The sequence below is a fragment of the Manis pentadactyla genome, chromosome 3 (genome assembly GCF_030020395.1).
Source record: "Manis pentadactyla isolate mManPen7 chromosome 3, mManPen7.hap1, whole genome shotgun sequence".
Lineage (NCBI taxonomy): Eukaryota > Metazoa > Chordata > Mammalia > Pholidota > Manidae > Manis > Manis pentadactyla.
In genome coordinates, this window is record NC_080021.1 from 102372896 (window position 1) to 102396462 (window position 23567).

The 23567-nt window shown below is 42.4% G+C and overlaps 1 protein-coding gene across 2 annotated transcripts in view; it reads right to left on the reverse strand.

The window, feature by feature from the left end:
• FAM171A1 (family with sequence similarity 171 member A1) overlaps positions 1-23567 on the reverse strand; it is a 115071-nt gene that overhangs the window by 48535 nt on the left and 42969 nt on the right. Inside the window, exons 2-3 of one of the 2 annotated variants that reach the window (XM_036908036.2) lie at positions 8059-8286; positions 3445-3537 (exon numbers count right to left, since the gene is read on the reverse strand). The exons of the other annotated variant lie outside the window; for it this stretch is intronic. Of the exons in view, the coding sequence (XP_036763931.2) occupies positions 3445-3537; positions 8059-8286 (321 nt within the window). The remainder of the gene's footprint in view (positions 1-3444; positions 3538-8058; positions 8287-23567) is intronic. 2 annotated transcript variants of the gene reach the window in all.

Consider the following 23567-nt stretch of genomic DNA (forward strand, 5'->3'; position numbering starts at 1 on the left):
GGGCGAAGGGCCTCCTGCTCAAGGGTCTGGGCTTGAGGAGGCCTGCACGGGACAGTCTGCGGGGGTTCCTGTTATGGGAGCCCAGTAGTCGTGTTTGTTTTTATCCAATTATGGTAGCAGATGGGAGGGTGTGGGTCCTCCAGGAGATTGTTATGAAGGGGTTCCTGTAAGAAATGACAACGTGCCACAGAGGCAGTTGGGCCTGGGGACTCAAGTGGAGAAGGTGGCTGGAGTTCAAAGCCATTTTCTGGACTATGGGAGAGGAGGGGAAGGAAGAGCCCTGGAGGAGCCTGAGAGGCAGGAGCGAGAGAGCATGGTGAGGGCCACAGGGAAGGGAGCAAGGAGGGAAGGACAGCAGCAGGGGAAGCAGAGCCGGCAACTCAGCAGGGAAAGTTCCAGAGAACAGCTGAGGCAAAGTAAGAGGGAGTTAAGGGGTTCACTGCTTGAGGGCAGACATTTCCAAAGTTTGGGGGGAATTAAAGTGAGGAGCCTGGAACTTTAAGGAGAGATAGGGGTTAAGAAGGGCTTCTCCAGAAGGTAGACTTCATAATTTGGGAGCTGAGAAATAACTAAATGGGAAAGATGGAATATTGTGCACAGAGGGAGGTTGAGAAGGAAGGAGGAGTGGGTTCTGCAGGTGTGGGAAGGGCTTGAGATGCAGGAGGAAGAGCAGGGAGGTGGTGCAATGTTCACTTAGAAGAGGAGCAGAAAGGGGCCACTGGAGGCATTCTGCCCTGATGGCCTCCACTTTCTCTGTGAAACAAGGTCATTGTCAAGAGGAGGGCCTGCAGGTGGGGTGGGGTGTGAGCGTGTGGTGGGAGAGGTCCCAGCAGCTGCTCTGGGAGCAGAAAGGAGAGCAGGAAGGGGCCCAGCAGCAGACGGAGACCCCGAAGGGGTGGGGCTGCTGGTGATGGCAGCTGTGACAAGAGACAGGGGTGATGACAGCACAGCATCTTTATGGCACCTTCTTATTTACTGTCACCACATTCTGAGGTGACAAAATGCCTGTTTCTCCTGAGACAGCATGAAGGTCTGCCATGTACTTTGGGAGCCAGAGCTGCAGGCTGCCAGCCACGGTCTCATCCCCCAAATTCCAACAATGCCAGCTTTACCGTATCATTAATCATCTTGAAATTTAAATTTTGGACTCACTACCAAACTCCTCCGCACATGACTTTGGTGTGAATGTGCTCCTCAGCAAAGTGCAAAACACTCTCAAAGAAAATAATTCTTACACAATAATAGACCAGTGTTCTCACTTTCCATCTCACTACAGACTTTAAAAGCAATTTGCAAGACTTCTGCAATAAGCACATTTTCAGATACAGTCTATATGCTGGGAATTCCTTATAGTTAACCAACCACTAGGCTGGCTCTTCCCCTCACCACACTGTTATCCTAAGATGGCTCCAGGCTTTCTTTATAAAACAAAGTCAACAGTAACAGCACAGTCCTGTTCCTTATTTTCAGAAGGAAAGGCCACTGACCGCAGTCCAGTCCCACTGGAAATAGGCATTTATCATGCACCTTGTATGTCTGAAGGCATTCTAACATAACCCCACCTCGTCTGATGAGAGAACAGTTTTTGGGTGTAAATGGTCAGAATTTAAATAGTTACCGTACCTACACAGAAGAAAACAAAAGGGCAGTCTTTTTTCAAGGAAAACTCTCATTAACCCTGAGTTTATTCTATTTTATGTGGTTGTAAACATTTCAAACCAAAACTTCAGCTGAGGGATTAAGCATCTGGCTAATGAGAACAGTGGACTCCTTTCTCTCCTGTCCCATCTCCATCCCTTACCCAGTGGCCTCCATTCCTTCAAATCTTTTACTCTAGTGTCACCTAAAACTAAACAATGAGGCATCACTCAAAACTACGTGCAGAATGTGTGTGGAGCTACATCACTGAAATGTTAGCACACTACCTGCCTTTTCTCAGGAAAGTCCGATGTATTCTAACATCCAAGTGATACACTAAAATTGAACTGACTTACAGCTCTGATCAGGCATGAACTTATTTTTTCTCTTTTCTGAAGCCATAAAAAAAATATATCTACACTTGACCAGTTTGACAACACAAATTTAATATATCATTTAGAAATCCAGTTTTATATTGATTTGATAGAACAGAACTGCAAAGACCCCAAATTACCTTCATGTGTCTTTCCTTCCAGCTGGTAAGGAAGCTTGAAACAGAAGCATCCAGTATTATTGCCATGCCTCAGCTCTACTGAGACAGGGAAAAGTGTAACTAACAATTATGAGCAAAGCTAATCAAAGAACAATTGGAGGTACCAAGGCCCACGGGCTTAAGCCCAAGATATGGTTCTCATGTGAGAGGCTTCTAGGGTCCAGGCTAAGCTCTGCTTGCTCTTAGGGGGGAAAGGGATGATGAATTTCACTGTGCAACTGGCATGAAAATCTGTATTTCTATTCTTGCTTTCTCTCCAAACGTGAGTCACATATACTGCTTATTTTCTTTTCAAACACACCTTCTAAAAGCAGTGACTACATGTTCACCTCTGCATGTTCCTCACAGCACTCAATACAAAAGGAATAAATGATTTCAAATCATTTGCAAATGGCACATGAATGTGGCTAGACAGAAAATGATTGGTGAAAAATGCTATTATGATAAAGGAAATAAAAAGCTAAATGGAGGAAATATTAAGAGCCAGGAAATATCATTCTCAGGCCCAGGATGCAGATGGAAGAAACTGCTCTTCTTGGCACAGAAACACATTTGACACAAGTGTTACTCCCCATTCCAACCTGAACACGGACTAAGGCAAGTCCCCCCAAGCTTTACACACCAGCATCTCTGCAGGAGAAATTAGAAGGGGTGAGGTCACATTTACACAAATCACTTTGTGTGAGATGGACTGAGAAAATGATGGGCAAGAAAGAGAAAGGCCACATAGGCATGCCTATCAACCTGTGTTTTCTTAGGGGGAATTTTTTTATTGGGTAAAAAGCCATGACATTAAATTTACCACTGTAACCACTTCTAACTGTACAGTTCAGTAGTGTTACGTATACTGACATTATTGCACAACAGATTTCCAGAACATTTTTGTCATATGCAAATCTGAAACTCTACACCCTTAAATGCTTATGAACCTCTGCTTCAGGAGGCCCACACAGGGTCCTGGGCTCTGAACCCAGGAGAGGAATGTTCTCTCCTTTGGAGAAGAGGGAAATGTGGTACACAGTGTGGGGGAGCCCTTTCTTTTCATTTCCCAACACTTAAAAGCTAACCCTAGAAGAATAAGATGACAGCCAATGGGTTCAGCCAAAATTCAAATGTGTTGTGCCCTCATAGGAATAGTAGATGTTATGTTCAGCTCTGGATAAAGTCATTGCCATCATTACCTGACAACAAGCCATCCCTAATTAGTTGGTCCAAAAGTTACCGTTGCTTCTCTCTTTAAATATTCAACATACCTTGGAATCCTGATACTATTTGGACAACATCTTCATATACCATTAGAGTAGCAGATCGTTCTGGAAGCAAGCCAAGGCTCAGGGAAGAAAACACTGTAGAAAAAAAAATGGATATAAGGGAATTCTGACATTTAAATCAATGTCCATTCCAATTGTTTGGGTGCTCTGCATTTTGATTTCCCTGATTTCAAATCACTCCATAATATTGATTTTTAGTGTTGTGACATAATCAAAAATATATATTTGGTCTCTGCCCCAGCTTCCTGACACACAGCTCTTAAATCCCTTGTAATTTCCTGGGTGGTGGCAGTGTTTTTTGTTCTAATGAGGTGACTCGGGGGGTGGGGTGAGGGGATCCCAGATGGCTCCTGGTGGTCCCCAGGAAGAGCAAGCCATGACTAGAAGATTGGAATTTTCAATCCTATCACTCCTTCCTCCAGGGAGGGGAGACTGGGTTAATAATAATCAGTCAAACATACATGATGAAGCCTCCAAGAAAACTCCAAACATACAAGGTTTGGGAGACTTTGGGTGGATGGACAGGTCTCTGCGGCGGGAGAGTGGCACACCCCAACTGCAGGGGACAGAGCCTCCCTTGCTCGAGACCTTCTAGACCTTACTCTATGTACCTCTTCATCTGGCTGTTTATCTGTACCCCTGAAAAGACCCTTTACAATAAAATAGCAGACATTAAGTGTGTCCCTGAGTTCTGTGAGCCATTATAGCTTATTACTGAACCTCAGGAAGGGGACGTGGGAACCCCTGACTCACAGCCAGTTCATTAGTACAGACGGCAGCCTGGAACTGTTGTCTGAAATGGGGCAGTTCTGTGGGACTGAACACTTAACTTGTGGGGTATGCACTAACTCTGGGTGGTTAATGTCAGAACTGAATTGAATTTAGGACACCTAGTTGTCCAGAGAGTTGGAGGATTGGTTGCTTTGAGAAAAAACTCCACTCATTTGATGTCAGAAGTATTGTGAGCAGAGGAAACAGTTACTCCTTTAAGTGTGATTAGCAGAAGACTTTCAAAAGCCACAGGAGGGCTACCATCTCTCAAATAACAACTGCCTGTCCTACAATAGCCAACAAAGTTTTAACCATTACAAGTTTTTAGTAAAGCATGTGAACCTCTTCACATTAGGAATATATTAAAGTACACACATACTATATGAATGCAAAATATGTAAAATCAGTATTAACATAAAGACAGACTTTCAAAATATGCTTACTTAGGCTAATGGGTGCCTCATGATAAAAGAATATTCCCCCCGATTCTGAGAACTAATCAGATGATAGAATTCGTGCTATGTTAAAACTACAACTTAAGGGCCTTGACTGCACAAAGCCTACAAGGTTCTGGGTGGAATGTGCATTCAGAAGACAAATAAATGTATTATGGAATAACAAGTATAACTGTTATTACTGAACCCTTACTAATATGCCAGACATCATACTAAGTGTTTTAATGTTGGTAATTTATTTAAATCCCCAAACAATTCTGTGAAATAGGTATAATATTTAACAGATAAGGAAACAGGTCTATAGATATGGAAGTAACTTGTCCAACATCCCACAGCTGGTAAACACTGAGCCAGGATTTGAACTCTGGAGCCTGTCCTCAACAGCTGTGCTGCAAAGACTCAAATCCAAAGGCCCCCTGAACTTCATCCAGTCCACGTCTCTAAGTTTAAAGAGGATGAAAGCAGGGTCTAGAGCAGTAAAGTGACTTTCTGGGAAAAACCAAGTGCTGCCATACTTGTCACTGGCCACTGCATAGTAGTTATCATCAGCTATGACCCCAATTTAGCATTCCTTGCCTCCCTCCCTCCCCACCTCCAGTAGCACCTGCACTCACCTGTGCCTGAGCCCCATGGCTGAGGGCAGGATGCACAGAGGGAGGGAGGAAGGTGCTTCTTTAACCCACCTCACCAACTGAGTCGACTCCAGGTAAAAGGAAAAGAAGGGACGCCAACTCAACAGTTCAAGCAGATTTATTGCTAAACCTGAGAGGGACCCCTCCCTTCTGGCCAGCAGAACAAGAAGACATCTCTTACAGGCTAAGAAGCTTTTTATGGCTAGGTTCTTTGGTGGGCTTTTTTAGGGGATGGGTCAGGGAAAAAGTGGGCTTGTGGCTTGCTGATGTGTCCTCTGGAGAATGCTTATAGCCTAGGTAAGATGACACATAGGTCTCTTGGAGAGGGCGGGTGGGCTTATTAAAAAAGGCGGTCCTTCAGTCCGGGTTCCAGCACCAGGGAAGCGCAGTGCTCCCAGCCCACTACCCACGTGTTCTATCTGCACCATTGCCAGCCGGATCCTTCCAACTTGCATTTCTTCCATCTCGTCCTTTCCTTTATTTCCATTCTCCAAGACTTTCTGGATTTTGCCTGCTAAACATTTCTTACATTTTCCCTACACCTACATCAAATCCACTTTTCATAGCTCGCAAAGCAGTGGCCTCAACCTTTAGTGAACACTTTAATCCATAATGATCTGGGGGCAGGGAGGTTGCTTGTTATACTGCAAATTCCTAGGTCAGCGTTCCCACGTGAAAAGGTTGAGTCCCGGAATCTGTACGTTTTTACGAGCACCTTCTGATGCTCTATGTATTCACGCTCAAGACTCAGCTTCCCTCTCTTCTCCTCTGGGAAACCTTCGTTCACTCACCTGGGCTGGTTAACTGCCTTCCTGGAGGATCCCTTACATACATATACACATAAATCTATCAGAGCACCTGCCCCAGTAGACAGAAATGGCGTCTGTAGTTGACTTCATAAGTAAATTACAAACTCCCGAGGGGCAAGTCCTGTATCTCCAGATCTTATTCTCAGTGGCCAGGACGGTACCCGGCACAGAGCAGGTACTTAATAAATGCAAACTGAACTAAAGAGAATTTTGTGAATGAGGGTAGACATGGGGGCTTTAACAGACAGGTACAGCCACCTTTACTTAGCTCCCATGGGTCCTGAGGTGGCAGGGTCCCCAACGGGGAGTATCTGGAGGTGCTATGGCACAGAGATGAGCACTCACATTGGTATTTTGCCACGTACTGTGCTAGGTGACACACACTCATGGAGCCTCTATTGTGTTTCAGTCACTGTAAGGTGGTTTTTAATCAGAATGACTCTACAAGGTGGTATTAGCCCCACTTATTGAGACTGGCATCAAAGCTAGAGAGGCTCAGACACAGGCTGAGAGCCAGAAGCAAGTGGTCTGCCAGAACCAGTACCCAGGCAGTACCTGCTCTGTCGCAGACAGACAATGTGGTCCGGCACCAGCTGGAGCCTGAGGTGAGCAGACAGAAGGGGGGCCTTGTGCCATTATCCACCTACCCCACCCCAAACTGAATCTGTGTCAGGCACCATCCTCACCCCTTGTGGGAGACTGAACTGGTGACTGGTAATATTGTGATATTATGATTTGTAGTAAGAAATAAGCATTTGGTTCTGGCTTAGGGCTACTAAGATCCTTGGAATTTCCTAAGTTCTAAGAGGCCTAAAGGTGTGTTTTGTTATTCACAGCATGCCCCTTTCAACAGTTTCAGTTACTGAGGTGGTATTTCCAAAGGCCCTAGGTAACCTAAGAGTAGGCACTGGTTGCCTGAGAACCAACCATGTGAGGCTGACCAACCAGGGACAGGGGGTGCCTGGAGGCTGATGAGTTTAACTGGTTGTGCCTATGTAATGACACCTCCATAAAACCCAAAAGGAAGTGGTTTGCAGCCAGGATGGCACATTCTGGGGCAGCAGCAGGCCTGAGGGGCACGGAAGCTCTGCACCCTTTCTCCCATGTATGCCCTATACATGTCTTCCATCTGGCTATTCCTGACTTACATCCTTTCATAATAAACCAGGGATCTAGTAAGTTAAAAGGTTTCTCTGAGTTCTATGAGCTGCTCTAACATATTAAGGGAACACAGGAGGGGGTCATGGGAATCTGATTTTTAGCCAGTTGGTCAGAAGTACAGGTGACAACCTGGACCTATGACTGGAATCTGAAGGGGGGCTGCATGTGGGACTGAGCTCTAAACTTGTGGGATCTGACACTATCTTCAGGTAAACAGTGTCAGAATTGAGTTAAACTGTGGAACACACAACTGGTGTCAGAGAATTTGAGAGTTGCTGGATGTGTGGGAAAAATCCCACAGGTCTGGTGATCAGAAGTGCCAGCAGTGAAGAGAGTACTGGAGTGAGGAGCACATGGGACTGTGCTGTCCCTTAGCAGGTGAGCAGGGAGAAAGAGAAGGCAGCTTCCCGGCATTCCCTACCTCTTTGGCCAGCTTTGCTCTCAGTGAAGCAGAAGGAGGAGGCTCCATTCCAGAGCACTGCTCCAATGCTATCCTGCTGCTTTTATCAATAAGGAACAAACCAGAATGTTGGGGAAACAAGCAGAAACTCTTAAGCTTTTGATTCTGTCATGTGTGTATAATAAGCGAGAGCCCCAACTATCTCCAATGGGGATCCTGCCCTTCTTTCACTTAAGGGGCACCAACAAGTAAAGCCAGAGACTAAACAATTACTTTCCTGACTTCCACTTTCAAAGTTGTTTCTGTGTATGATTCCATTACTAGCCTGTACCATGAGCTGTTTTAGAGAATGGTTAAGACTACCTTACCGGGTAACCGGATGGGCTTCCATGGGGCTGAGTTTGGCACGTAAGCGTGCTTTGTGGCCGTGACGATCAACTGACTGCCCAGCTTATACTGGAACTTGATGAAGGCAACACCATCTGTCCCCGCAGTGCCAGAGGCGATAGAGACCTGATTGGTGAAAATCTCGATGAGCGCATCTGGGACAGGCTGATGGGTGCTGGCGTCACTGACATGGACCTTTAGCGTGACCTCTGGAATAGGAAAAAGCAACAAAGAACAATAACTCTAACTGGGCAACTTTAACAGCAATTAAGCTTTAATTGCAAGAGGAGTGGGAAAGTAGAATATGCTAAGAACATCTAGAGCTATCTCCAAAGTATGAATCATTTTAACCAGGAAACATTTTCTTCTTAAGATATCTTTATATTTTACAAGATTTCCTATTTTTCAAAACCACTGCTCATTACAAACTGCTTTCCTTTTTGCTCCTCTGCCTATACCAACAAATAATTGAGAGAGAAATTCTATCCCTTTAAAACATGGTGTGATCAACACAATACTTTTATGCTTCTCAGCTCAAACTGCTGGCAAGCAGCCTAAACAAGGCTCAGGCAGCTACAGAAGGACCCTGCAGGCTGTAAGAATTGCAGCCATATTCTTCTGTGGGCCTGCTGAACATGAATATGAGTAAGCCAGGATCGTTGTGCTGGTAATCATGAAGACTAGATTGAAAAGTAATCCAAAGTATCTTTAAAAGGAAGGACCCCAAGAGAGGGAGAAGAGAAGGCTAGAAGAAGTAAAAACAGGAAAAGGAAATGCTTGAAAAGATAAAGTTGAGATAATAATACTGGCAAAAACAGATAATGAATGTAGGAAATAGATCCAAATTTATGTTAAAAAATTTAAATGGTTGGGTAATTAGCATTTATTCATGCAAGATATGTTTACTGAGTGCTCCTCTATGCCTAGAACTGTGAGTAATTGTGCAACTACAGAAGAGGGTGAATAAAAGTGAGTAGATAGGCAAGTGTTTATCTATGCCTGGGTGGTGTTGGCTGCAGGCACAGAGCAGCACTGATGGAATGGCATGTGCAAAGGCTCAGAGTCAAGAAAAAGCCATGTTTTCTGAAGAAATGGAAAGAGATTCTGAAAGCTGGATGGAGTGCGAGGGGTATGAAGCCCAGGGAGAGACAGTGCTAGAAAGGAAAGTAGGGAAGGTCACTCATGGCAGATATGCAGGTTGTACGCCACACTCCTGTTTTCTTATTTAACTCACTCTTTTTATCCGCAGGTGGCATGCACAATTATAACATAAAATTATTCAGCTTTCATTAATATTCACATAGCAGAAATCCTCTACAACAGGGCAAGAGGGAAGGTGGCTTTGTAGGGCTGCATTGATGGTTTATGTAATTTTATGGTAATGCAACATTTACCAACAACTGGGATTGCAAGGTTTCTGCTCTCTTTTCAGTTTGCTGAGAAGGCATGAACAGCTGAGATTTGGAAAAAGCTACAGGAAAGGAATTTTGTTATATCCAATGTCCTAGATCCTACTACTTGAATTTATTCTAACATAGGAGGCCTAGTTTATGTTCTGCTATTATATATTTTGAAAGAGATCATTTAGCTACTTTTTTTGACATGACAGGATGGGGGAAAATGTCAATATGGTTAGGTAATTATTACAGACCACTGGGGTATCATTTTTCTAGAGTAACATTTAGAATTAGGTTATTCATTCAACAACAAACAAAATTATTCCTATCAGGGGAGTCATCTTAAAACGAGGAGAGGCATATTTACTAATATGACTCTAATTTTGCAAATTAAAGGAAGACCTTCTAAATGGCTCCAGACCTAAACATGCATTAAGAAGCATGATGTTGGTCAGTGAGAGCTTATGGAGCCTGCTCAGATGGGACATCTAAGTACTTAATTGAAGCTGGGACATCATTCTTTTCCTCCTTACCCTGAACATCCATTACCAGATTCTTCAGGTTTTGATTCCACAATGTATGTCTCAAAGCAGGACCTCCCCCTTCTTGTGAACACTGTCCTATTTCAGGCCTTTGCCATCTATCAACCAGACTGCTACTCAGCCTCTTAACAGAAACTGCCACTGTCTACAGACCTGTCCCCAAAACCTTATTGAAGCCAGGGGAAGCTACCTGAAATACTGAACTGACACTTCTGGTCTCCCTTCATGAAAATTATCTGGAATTCGAATTCATGTTTGTAAATGAAGTTTTACTGAAACACAACCACACCGACTTACATATTGTCCAAGGCTGTTTTTGTATTCAGTGGTGAAGTTCAGAAGTTTTGACAGAGACTTGATGGCCTGCAAAGCCTTAACTATTTACTTTGGCCCTTTAAAGAAAAAAAATCAGCCAACCGCTGACCTCAGATCCTGGGCACACAGGCCCCACTGGATCCCCACACAGCTCACAGGCCCTGGGCACTCCCAGACTGTTTCTGTTCCTTCCTTCTTGCTGCTGCTTCTCATCCTTGGAGGAAAGGCCTTTCTGCAACTTGATTCAGGTTGCTTTTCCTAGTTATCCTCTGAAAGTCCTAGTTAAGGCTTACTGGAGAAGCTACTCCTGACATATCACCAATCCCTCCCCCAACAGGGTTGCAGGCTACTCACCTCTCCCCCAAAACTGTACACATGGACACTGACCCTTCTCTGTTTCCATTCCAGTCATTCCAGTCAGTTTTCTTATGGGCTAAATACACGGGTAGACAATAGTGATCAGATCCCCAGCCTTAAGGGGCTTTCTGCTTTAGATTTTGAATAAATACCAAGTATAATTATGAACTAAGGTAAGTGCCTCAAAGGAAAACTGGGTACCACGTGATGGCATATGGAGGGGAGCCTACTTTCAGTGGCAGGTGCAGGGGGTCAGGGAAGGCCTTTGGAGGAGGTGTCATTGAAGTTCAGGCCAGGCAGACATGCAGGAGCCAGCCCGGCAAAGGTGAGGCAGAGCTCTGGATGCCCGGAGCTGAGGAGGACCTGGTTGCTTGAGCTGAATGAACACCAGTGAGGAAGGAAAGGCCAGGGTGCAAGTAAGCATCTCCTAATACTGCACCTAATACTCTCCTAATACTCCAATATGGGAGCCACCAGCCACATACAAGCATGTAAATATAAGTTTAAATTAATTAAAAGAAACATAAATCAGAATTTGAGCTCCTTGATCCCACCAGGCACAATTCAAGTTATCAACAGCCACATGTGAGTAGGGGCTCTGGTACTGGACAGCACAGAGAGAACATTTCCATCATCGCAGAAAGTTCTATCAGATGGCATTGATTAGGTACTACAAACTCGCATCTCAGAACCTGAGTAAAGAAATTTAGGGTATCTGAATGGTTCAACAAATTCCAAAGAAGATACATCAGAATGTGACTCTGTTTTTAAGGAGTGTACAGTTTTTGAGGGGAGTGGGCACACCCATGTGCCGGAGAGCAAAAAGGATGAGACTGGGTAAAATAGAGTAGAAAATATAGCACAGAAGAGACTAATGAGGTTTAAAACAAAAATTAAACCGAGAAAGAAAAACGATCTGGAAGTACCTATAGAGGTAGAGGTGATGTAGGGGTGACATTAAAGGGGGTACCCATGGACCATACTGTTCAGCTGGAATGGGCATTGCCTGTACAGGAATGTCCTGTGTGACCACAGCTTATTGAGCTCTGGGGGACTGCTGCCTAGGAGAGAGGCACGGGCAGCTGGGCCTTGTGGCCACCCCAGCATCTTCTGAGCAGCCCTCCTCCATCTGAGTGTGCTTCCCTACCACACCTCTAGCCTAAGGCAGAGCCAGAAACTTGTTTTTCCAGCCTTCCTGGAAGCTAAGATGGAGGAATGGACTTTGTCTCTGCTAATCTGATGTCCTCCTATTGGGTTCTCACTTAGAAGACAGAAAACATAAAGAAGCAGGTCCTTCTTTTGATCAAAGGGACACGAAGGAGGCACCCGGTTTGGGGCCCACAGACCAAGCTGCCCTGTCTCAATGCAGGAGGGCAGGGGGGTGTCCCTGGCTCAGTCTATCCATATGGCCTGGGCCTTGTCCTGGCTGCTAGTCTTGTTATCCCCACAGTTCTGTAACCTACCTAAAAGCTTCAGTGAATGTCTTTTCTAGATGAACTAGCTGAGTGGTTGGTAGTGTTTGCACTCCTTAGGTTCAGCGTGTCCTGGTATGACACTCTATGGCTGAGGACTACCCCTAGAAACTGTACCCAGCTTGTCCTCCACCCACCCTCTGGCCTTCCTTCTCAGTGTCTATGATGGTTAATTTTACATGTCTACCTCACTGGGCCATGGGGTGCCCAGATATTTGGTCAAGCATTATTCTGGGTGTTTCTGTGGGGGTGTTTCTGGATGAGTAACATTTAAATCAGTAGACTGAGTAAAGCAGGCCACTCACCCTAGTATGGGTGGGCCTCATCCAATCAGTTGAAGGCCTGAATAGAACAAAAAGGCTGAACTTCTTCCAGGTAAAGGAGACGGTACTCCTGTCTGCCAGCCTTTGAGCTGGGACTTTGGCTAATTTCTGCTTTCAGATTCAAAGGAAACATTGGCTCTTCCTTCATCTCAAGCCTGCCAGCCTTTGGAGAACTACACTGTCCGGTCTCCTGGGTCTTGGGATTGCTAACTCACCTTGTAGATCTTGGGACTTGCCTAACTCCATAATTTCGTGAGCCAGTTCTATTCAGTAAAGCTCTTTCTACACATACACACATCCAATTGCTTCTGTTTCTCTGGAGAACCCTGACACAGTACCCATCCTGGGTTCCAATTCTGCCTGCTCAGAGTGGGCGGGCCCCAGGAGTGTGTGCTCAGGCCTCTTCTTGCTACACACTCCTACTCAGCAAATCACTTCATTATCAGGAATTCAGTCACTGCCTCTAGAGCATTCATTTCAAATTTTCATCATTCAGTGGCAGAATCAAGAAGAAAGAAGCAAGCATGCAGGAATTCTTCCTCCATCATGATTTGCTCTTGGCCAAAACAAGAGTTCGGCTTTGTGGGCACAAACTAGTCCATTTTAAATAGTACAAAGGGCATCTGCTTTGTGGGTAGAAAAATGAAACATTATCTTTTAGTCCAGAATTGTCTTTACTCATTTCCTTTCTATCTGTCTTGGATTTAAGCTGCTTCAAATTGCTGGCTCGAGAGAAGGCCCCATAAGTAGCACATTTAGTGCAAATGTAATGGCAGGGACAAGAGGAAGGAGTGATGGTCCATACTTCACAGGTGCGAGGAAGAACCCTCGACCAGTGTTTAACAAACCTGCCTGCAAACATTGAGTGGCCATGCAGAGCATATGCCTTGTTTATCCTTCTCCCCCTTTGTCTTCAAATAATAATTTATACCTTGAGTTATTTTTCTACAAATGACTGAGTTCCAATTCTGCATTTATTTTACCACTTCTCACACAGACTCCAAAACCAGCATTCTCAATCCCTCTCTGGCAATCACAAGGTAACAGGTACCACTCCAGATCATGAAGTTCTTTGTGGTTTTCACTGGAAACAGAGCTAGGAGCACACCTTTCACCTGCTCTTTGAACTGCCTACATTTTCAGTTTGAACCTCCCTTTTTAACAAACTGGCTTCATCTTGGAAGGGATTGTGCAGTTTGTGGACTCCATCTTTTTTTTTTTTTTGGTTTGTTTCTATGACATTGTTGGCTCCTCTGACTGTTTTTCATTCCCTTTTACATCCCCTCAAATTGGCCTTTATTCTGGGCTTTTAATTTTTAGAGCTGCTGGTTCCCACAGCAACCCACCCAGTTGGGAACCCAGTGTTTGCTGAGTTGGCCATACGGCCCTGCAGAAAGAAGTACATTCCCACCAGCAGGTCAAGCAAAGACTTTTATTCCAAGTTACTTGGAAAAACAATGTGGCTGGGAAAGCATGGAAAACCAACTCAGTCCACTTCAGCTTCCAGCACTATAATTAGCTATATATCTAATTCAAATTCAGGGGAGTAAAAAATGGCTTTTCATCTCTTATATAAAACAAAAAAAATTACTTGACCATTGAAAAACATTTTCCAAATGAGAGGTTATTTTTAGAATGTTACTAGACCTTTGCTCTAAGAGATTTTGCCCTGTTTTACTTTGTGCTGACATTTTACAGTATCAGTATATTTACAGAATTTCCATGTCTTTATACAGCAATTACAGGCACATCCTAGGATGGCCAACGTGTTAAGGGTCCACTTTCTAGTCATTTATTTCTCTTCTAAACATGAAAGGTTTATCTTACTTTGTAATTTAATGGAATTAGAATGCACTTTGTTACACTAGAGTTTTCTTAAATTTTCTTCAGTCTCACACAGTATATATGTGCCTTACGTTATTTAATTTCATTTTCTTTCTACTATATTAATATACACTGTTATATTATTATATATGAACATATTATATATTATGTATATATCCTGTATTATATATAACATATTATGTAACAGTATATATCATATGTAATATATCTTATACATCACATAATAATTATATTCAATATATTACTTATTATATGTAACATAACATAGCTCAATAAAAATCTGCTACAACTTGTATATCCCAGGTCTCCAATTTCTAGCTGCAGTAAAGAATCTGGCAGTTCTTGTGTGTTTAATTCTAAAAGTATAGTCTTTTGGTGTTTTGCAAAGACCAAGACTTCTATTCCATCATCAATAAGAGACAGGACAATGCCAGCATATTTCAGAGGTCACCTCCACTGGGCACTGGGCCCTCCTGGTTCTACAGTCATTCCCTCAGCAGCCCTTCTCTACTCAGACACCATTTGCTATTGACTGTACCCAGAGCTGCCCTAATACTGCTCTATTATTCTGAGGTCACAATATCTGATACAGAATTCCCACCCATCAGATGGTTTCCTTAGAAATGTGTCCCATAATTTTCAGTGGAGGATTATGATCTCTGTCCTTTCCCTTTGAATTTCTCCTCACTTGAAAAGGCATATAAGAGATACATTTGCTGCTGCAGACCTTGGGAAGTTAGAATCCCTTTTTGTGCCTTTTTGTGTTCTACAGTCTCTGGCAACTGACTCATATTCTGAACTTCATGAGAAGATGGCTACGTTGTAGACTCAACAGTTACAGCTTCAGTTTGGAGTAAGTAGGAGGAGAGATCTGCACATGAAGCTAGAAAGTGCTGTTTACATGAGCTGCCCACCTTCTGCAGGGCATGTGCTTCAGGCTTACTCCCTATCACAGTCTCAACAGGTTCTGCACACAACACATTCTCTCACCTCTACCCTCTTGTCTGCCTGTCCCTCCTGTACATATACTTCTGTCCTGGTGAGGTTGCCAGGATATCTCTGGGCCATAAATGAGTGGAGCTCTCCTTCCTCACATAAGAAATCTGTATGAGGATCAAAATGATGATCATCCCATTAACAACACTTTCTAAACAACGTTACCAAATTGCCAAGAATATTGAAATACACAATAGACATTCACAGAAGTACAGCAGTTAAAGAAGCTATGATATACACATATAGAATAAATGATATATGCATGTATGACATTGACTTCCCACTGTTTTCAAGTGACAGAATGCCATTTTCCCCTGACCTGAAACACTACATAATGGAACTAGAAAATGTAATACTCAAATACAACCAACCTCTTACAACTTTTTGGATAAGGATCCATTAAGTTTTTCCATTCACCAATACATTAAATGGCAGAAGTCATTCTCTGATCTTGCACAAGCTACAAAATGAGGCTTTAGAGGGTCTGGTTCCACATGCAGGTTTATGCTATAAAAAGCAATTATAAAGTAACTACAATCTTGCAACTAATCAAGGGTTATTCAGGTAAATATCCTGGGATAATCTGAAGACTATTGCTGGATCTCTCTGATTCAACTGTACAACTGGCATATATAAACAAGTGGACTCAAGCAAAATAATTTCAAAATGTTCCTATAATCTCACCTATCAAGTTATTTGAGAACGAACTAAACTGACACAATCCCAATCCTCTCTTGTGATAGTAGGGATCATTTAGATGTAGCTTTAAAGTACTATGAAAATAGGATTATTTTTCTTGGGGGAAATGTCTTTAGAAAAATTCAAACCAGTTTAGAATAAAACAATGCTTTAACTGGTCAAAAGAAATAGAACTGAAGCAGTTATTAAACACCAGAACAATCCCAAATATAGCTAAAAAATAAAAAGGCTGTGGTTCTAACTATTAAGAACTTTTCCACAGACATCAATGCATATATATAAACCTAACAATAGCCCCATTTTTAGTCAGCTATATGGGAAAGATATATATATAACTATAACATGGAAATGTAAATACAATGAATGTGTTTATAAGTTTCAAAGTATTATTCATAAAGAAGTAAGAGAATCATGATGATACAACACTGTGGTGACAAGAGGACATACAAGTATCTCTAAGGAAACCACTATAAGAAACCTTTTTAAGGCTTCTGTTGGTGGTTTAAAATTTTCACAGAGGCACCAAGTCCCCTCAGGAGAATTTGGAAGGATCTGAGAAGTGTGAAGTTAATGAGCAATATTAAGCATGTTTATAAAATTAACATACACACCTTAGCCAAGCTTTAAATATGTGTTGGAAGATGCCAGTAGAATGGTTGCCAAGGGAATGTGGTGGAGGAAAAATTCTGTGTGCATTATGTGTTTCCAGATCTCCTTTTATCTACAGATATGCATTCTTAATAGTTTTTTGTCTAGGTCTAGGTCAAGAGAAAAATTACATGATTTATTTTGAATAAAGAAGCCTTCAGATGTTTCTTATTTTTAAAAAAATATTTTTTTAGCAAGTCATTTCTCTAAGAAGAGACCAGTTAGAAAGTGCTCAGTGGGAAAGAGCAGTACTCAGTGCGTAAGGAAGCTGACTCATTAATTATTTTCAGAATTTTAAAAAGTGGCAAAAAAGGCAAGCTGAAGTGGCTTGCTGGAAGGCTGTGAATGGCCCAAGTCTGTGTGTGAGGCTTTCTGGCACTTGAAGTTTTATGAAAGAAAGATAAAGGTCCTTAAAGCAGCTTAGGTTGAATCAATGCAGTGATTAAATTATATACATGTGCTTATTTTTCCAAAGAAATAGAGATATTCAACAAACTACAGTGAATTAAAATTTCCTGTTTCAGAAGAAGCTTTACTATGTTAGGGCACTTTCAGGTCTTTGATATGACATCCATGGCTACTAGATAGGGAGGGAAGTATGTAATGACTGCATGTTTCACAGCCAAATAGTGAGACAATACAGGTAAAGTGCTTATTAGCATATTGCACAGCACACAGGGAGGCTTCAGTTAGTGATTTTTATAATTAGCATTTTGTTTCCCAACATCGGACTCTTGAATGAGGATCATCATGGTCTTTAGAAAGTCTGTGAAAGACTTCCTGAGAAGGCTCATGGAAGATGCATCTTCCAAGTCACCACTCACATCCCCAAGGTCAGAAGGAGCTGGAGGAATTCAAGCAGAGCAGTCATTGTTATGAGGGAGTTCTCCAAGGCTCTCATATTTCTGCACTTCTTGGGAGCAAGCCACTGACTAGTCTTTGTTCTGGACTATCTCTTCAAGGACATTTGCTTAGTGAACAGCCATGCAAGATAAATAGTGTTGCCCTCCAAGCAGAGGGCAGGCATGCCTGCTGCCCATTCTAAAAGATTTGGGTCCCAAGCTCAGGGTTCTCTTCTGTAATGGTTTATTTTGGGTCCCAAGCTCAGGGTTCTCTTCTGTAATGGTTTATTTTGGGTCCCAAGCTCAGGGTTCTCTTCTGTAATGGTTTATCTCACCATTGCGTGGGCAGGTGCCATGAGCCCTCTTGCCCTGTGGGGAATGAGGCTCAGGAACACTGATTGATACTCTGGGTACTGCTACCATGAATGATACTAAGCCCTTCACCTCAAACCCAAAGTACTGGGTCTTCCATCAGCATCTATAAACCAGGCTGACTTAAACAGCTTCCAAGCAGGGCAGAATATCAGACCCTTCATGGCTTTTGACAGCCTCTAAGGAACCCAAGGAAGTCTGCAGTTCATGGAGGCACTGAAGCAGAAAAGGACTGGGCTAGGGTCCTGGGAGAGGGGCCAGGAGAGCCAGAGGAAAAAACAAGAGACAAGACAGTCCAAGGTTTTGGGCAAAGCCTCTTAGCTTACGAAGGTGCTTTTTCACCAATGGCTTTTCAAATTCTTGAATAACCCTGTCAGGGATGACTGAAGTTGCCCTTTTCACTTGGCAAAATCTCACCACTACCACCCCTCCCAGTGCACCTACTGCATCTACCTGCCACTCTGCTCCACCGGCTTAACATGATCATTCCAGTATCCCAGCCTCCCCATGGGAAACTGGGGAAGCAGCAGAATCTGAAGGTTCTACTCCAAGCACTGGTGGGTGTTTTATTTGTTTCTAAAGCACTGATCATTTTATTTTAGTTCCCTCTAAACTTTAAGAGTTGACAAGCCTTATTTAGGTCATCACATGCAATAACTCATGAGGAGAATTAAAATTCCATGCTAATTAGTTGCTAGTCACTATTCATTTAACATTTGAAAATGTACATTTGTTTGGTGAAATATCACTTCTACTTTTTACATGTTTGAATAAATTCTGTATTAATGAGATAGCACTGGAAGTTTTGTTTGCTCCTCCATATTACAAAACCTTATAATTTTTTTGATTAACAACATTTATGAAATTCAATTTAGAGTGGTTTCCTAAGAAATTAAAAACTTTTCACAACATAACTTAAATTTCCTGCTTCATCTGAGGGGAAAAAACTTAACTATTCTGAGCAAAAGAGTGATGGTCCTTGTGACTTTTTTCCATTGTGAACATCAACCTACAATATTTTCCATACAGTTTAAGTTTATAGAATGATCCTTAATTTGGGCCAAATGGATTAAAATGTCATTTTCTACCCTTTTTAGCTCATGTATTGGCATCAATGTCAAGAAAGGGATTTTATTTTCCACTCTTGCCTTGAAAAATAAGAGTTCACACTCCTGTTCACTACCAACTCAATTAATAATTCTGCAGCATAAAAAGATTTATTTTTCCAAGTTGCAGTATAGAATGGCTGCCACAGTTTGTCTTATACTTGGAAGTCGATTTTTTTTAGCTCTCCTTCACAAGGCATTATTAAATGTCACCTGCCAAATGGGACACAGATGTATATTCTACACTGAATAATCATTTGGCTCAGATCAAGAATTCAAAAGTTATGAGAGTGGCAGGCCAATGATTACATCCCAAAGAGAGCCCATCAGCCAAAGGAATAGGAATACCAGTTTAGGTGGAACAGTCCACCCTGTGAAAGAGCTTAAAGTGCTGTTCCCACCGGTGACCAGCCTCCCTTGAGCACTAGCCAGGGAGAGAGTGCTGGTTAGTGCACTTTCCACTGGGAACACGAACTGAAAGAATCCGGCAGTGGGGGAAGTGATGGGAACTGTCAGAGGCCTCATCCCCACAGAGGAAACAGTGGGCTCCCAGCTATCATCTTTAATCCTTCATTTTATAGATGAGGAATGTGAGGTTCTCATTCAAGGTTACATAGCTAGTCTGTGACTGAGGTGGATTGTAAAGGTTTGTAGGTGTAATAATCGTGTTGTTTAAGTCTGTGTTTTTGATGCTTTGACATTCTGGGGCTTTGATGACCCTGGAGAGACCACCCTTCCCAGGGCCAATCATGCCTGAGATAGCAAACTACTGTCTCTCAGCACCTGCCTGCAAACTAGCCCACCCAGAGCCCAAACCTGTCCTCCTCCACCTCACACTCCAGATCCCCATCCACCTGCCCTAAGCACCCTGGAGCCAGACATCAGACAACCAGAGGAAGCCCCTATGCCCCAGAGCCTGCTAAAATTATTCAAACTAACCAATCCTAACCCTGCCCAGCCTGCTTACTCTGCCTCACCCATCCCTTCCCCAAAAAATCACCGTACAGGCTCTTTTCCACATCCTCCCCTCACTCCCTCTGCCCCTAACCGACCCTGGTGCTTCCCCATGTGCCCTCCCCCTGTGGCATGCTGTGCCCCTTCCTCTTGGGCACAAATTATCTTTCCAATGGCAATCACCTCGTGATCTGTTGGCCTCAGTATACCTGAATAATAATAAAATCTATGTTTTAAAGCAGTAGATGACTCAAAGTTTTCCTGGCTGAGAATAAGTCACGAACAGAGCACTGGTACAGAACTAGTTATAGTCATACTTACTGTGAGGAAGACCTTTCTAAAAATCTTGGCTGCATGAATAAGCAGTATGTTCCATATCACAGAACATACTCGAGCAGTTACAGGAGAAAATGACTGTTCAAGGAGGCATAATAGAGGCCTCAGTATCGGACCTTATGAACCTCCAAGTAACCTTCCAGACTCTCTGACAGGTAAAACTTCCAAATGTATCTGGGCAGTGAATGTGAATCTGCAGACTTTCAACTGCAGAAATCACTGAAGGTTTCTGAGCATTAGAGTGACTTTTAAGACAATATGCAAAGTGGACTGCAACAGAGGGAGGCTGTAGGCGGCAGGAATAATGACTCCAGGCCCTGAGATTACAGAGAGGTCTGCTGGTGCATATGTGCATGTGCCTGACGGTGAAGAGAGAAATAGGAAGAGGGATAGACCTGAACTTGAACAGACCCTCTCTCAACACAGGTGAGGAGAGAGGCCTGCGCTCTTTCTAAGTGGAATGGATACCAAAACACCATAAGGGAGGGGTCTGACAGCATGGACATTGTTGGGCAAAAGAACCACCTAGGCAGAGCATAGACTAGGTATAGAATGAGAAACATGTCATGGGTATCACTTTAGTGAGCAACCTTACAGAGTATTTCTTGCAGGGGCTAATCCCTATCTTCATACTCAGAAGCACATTTATTTTTCAATCATTTGACTAAAAAATCTCTTCAGTTATGGATTTATGTTTGGTGTTTCATGGAGACTAAAACAGGTGAAATATTTTGGTTTTCCTTTGGAAAAGTCACACTGAAATATTAAAATCATACAGAGGAAAAATGTGTAAATCATCCTGTAATCAAGACCAGTATATCTAGAGTAATTTATTCAGCTTTTTTAGGACGACATGTTCTCTTGAAGTTGACTGTCAAGACTATCTCTGATTTGGGGTGAAGACTCTCAAGAATGACCCCAAAACAGAAATGAGGGCATGGCAGAGAACTGCATCCTAAATACAACAGCCTGCACACAGAGAACCAGCAATTACTTCTGGATTCCTATTCTTGTGCTCAGTTAGGTCCTATCCACCTTCTCATGGGAACTAAATTCAGCAAACGTCCATTATGGCTAACACTTCTACAGGTTAAGCTTCAAGAACAAGGCTTTCCATCAGGCCACAGTAATTCTGGAGGGAACCTCAGTTTCCCTTCAGGCCTTTGGATTGTGAGAGCGAAGTGGGTGTAGACGATCCCTTAGATCCAGTGTACTTTTGAGATGGTCTCCATTGGGTGATCTTATTCCTGCTCTCACGTGCTAACTTGCATCGTAAGGATGACACACTCACGTATCCTCAACAGGCAGTACCTGACTTGTGTTTCAGGCTGTTGTGAGTCAGCACAAACCCTCCAACTTCCCACTTGCTTGCCTGGTGCCATTGGCTGACATTTGAGGATTGAATTCACGACGGTGGTGGAACACATATGGGGTTCTTAAGAGCTTGAATAAGAGGCCATACACAGGCTTAAATAATTATGATTTCATCTTAAAATAGGAAGCAATTTGAGGAAGACTCATCCAAACAGTAACATCCACCAACACCAACGCATGAATACATCCTTCCAATACTGTGACAAGGTGTCCTTTCCAAACAACCAGTGAATAGTTAGTATTTATTTAGGAGCACAGAGACAAGGTGGGGAAATGAAAATTTTTAAGTATTAGAGAAGAATAAAACATTCTGTCATTCTCACGATGGCAATATTCACAAATTAATCTTTCAAAATCAGTGGTTATGCAAATAAACCAAATGCCATACATTGTACTCCACGTCCAAGCATACAGTCAGAGTACACAAGATTTACTTAGAAAGGGCATGTAATGTAATAAACTGGAAACCAAAAAATTTACCTCATTGTGAAAGTTAGTAACTGCTGGGGGTGGGGGACAGGTTCTTAAGAGAAAGTCTTGTAAATAGACAAACATCGGCTAACATTTAGTTTTTAAAAGCAAAAAGTTTTTAAAGATATGGAACAGCTCAGATATGTTATCTTGACAAAGTCTATTTTGATCAATATTTCCATAAATAACTGTTCCAGTTTTTCAACTTTAAAAAAACAAACATAATCTTAACACAAACAACTATTTCTTATTGAAAACCTAGTCTTACTTTAAACTCTGATTCTGTCTTTTTCCTTGTTTCTTATTATATAATTTATAAATAATAAATTAATGAATATAGATAGCTTGAACATGAATATAACACAGATCAAGGCCAAGCACAAAGCAAGTTTATCTTATCTTCTAATGCACATATATACTGAAATAATCAGTATTCAAGTTAAGCTGAACATGTGCTCACAACTCACAATTTAAAAGCTACCAAAAGCAAACTACAACATACAAAGTCTTGGCTGACAATTTGGCCAAATTAGAAATGAGATGCTCAATAGCATGTGAATTTAAATCCACAAAGAAAACTAAATACTTGGAGGTGAAGAATCTATCTTCTAAATGCTTGCTTTAGGACTTAAAGGAAATCTACATTTTCTATGTCTTTATTAGTTAAAAAACACAGGAAAATGCTGATATTTTAATGTAGAAAACTTTCAGTGATCATTAAATTATGGTGCTTTAGGATAGGATAAACATTTAATTAGGAGGAAAGAACATAAAGGTATATTTAATGTCTAAACTCTGACCTCTAACTTTGGCAAGTCTTTGGAGTTTGTTCTTCAGCAACAGATATAAGTTGTCTTTCGGCTCTAGGATCTACCAGAGTTGAGCTTCACTAGCCAATTGTACTTGATAAATTTTCTTTCTGACCCTGAACAACCAAATGTGTAGAAGAATGACCAGTTTCCAATATTTGTTGACATGCTGCATGGGGGTGGGTGGGTATTGAGGGAAAGAACTTGGTGAGGGAGGACTCTGTTGGGAAAGTGTAACAAAATTGACTTTTTAAAAAAAGTCCTATATATGCACAGGATATTATAGTTTCCAAATAATTATCATATACGTTCTACTTTTTGATCTTAGAAGTAATCTCCTGACATAAAACAGGTAATGTCCTTGCCTAAGAAGTTGAAAAACACCCTAGGGGTGGCAGCATTGACATGCAAACTGGTCTGGTTGTGTGGCCTAGCTGTGCACTACAGTGTGACCTGCCTGGGCTCGCTAGGCAGGGAGGCAGGAGCCACTCCCTCTCAGCTACAACCCTGCACTGAAAGCTCTCCCCAGCTGACTTGTCTTTAAAACTTAGTTCCTGTATAAAGACCTGTTGGGTTAAGCATCGACCCTCCATAGGATCCTCTCTCTCTACCTCCCTATGCCTGGAAGCCAG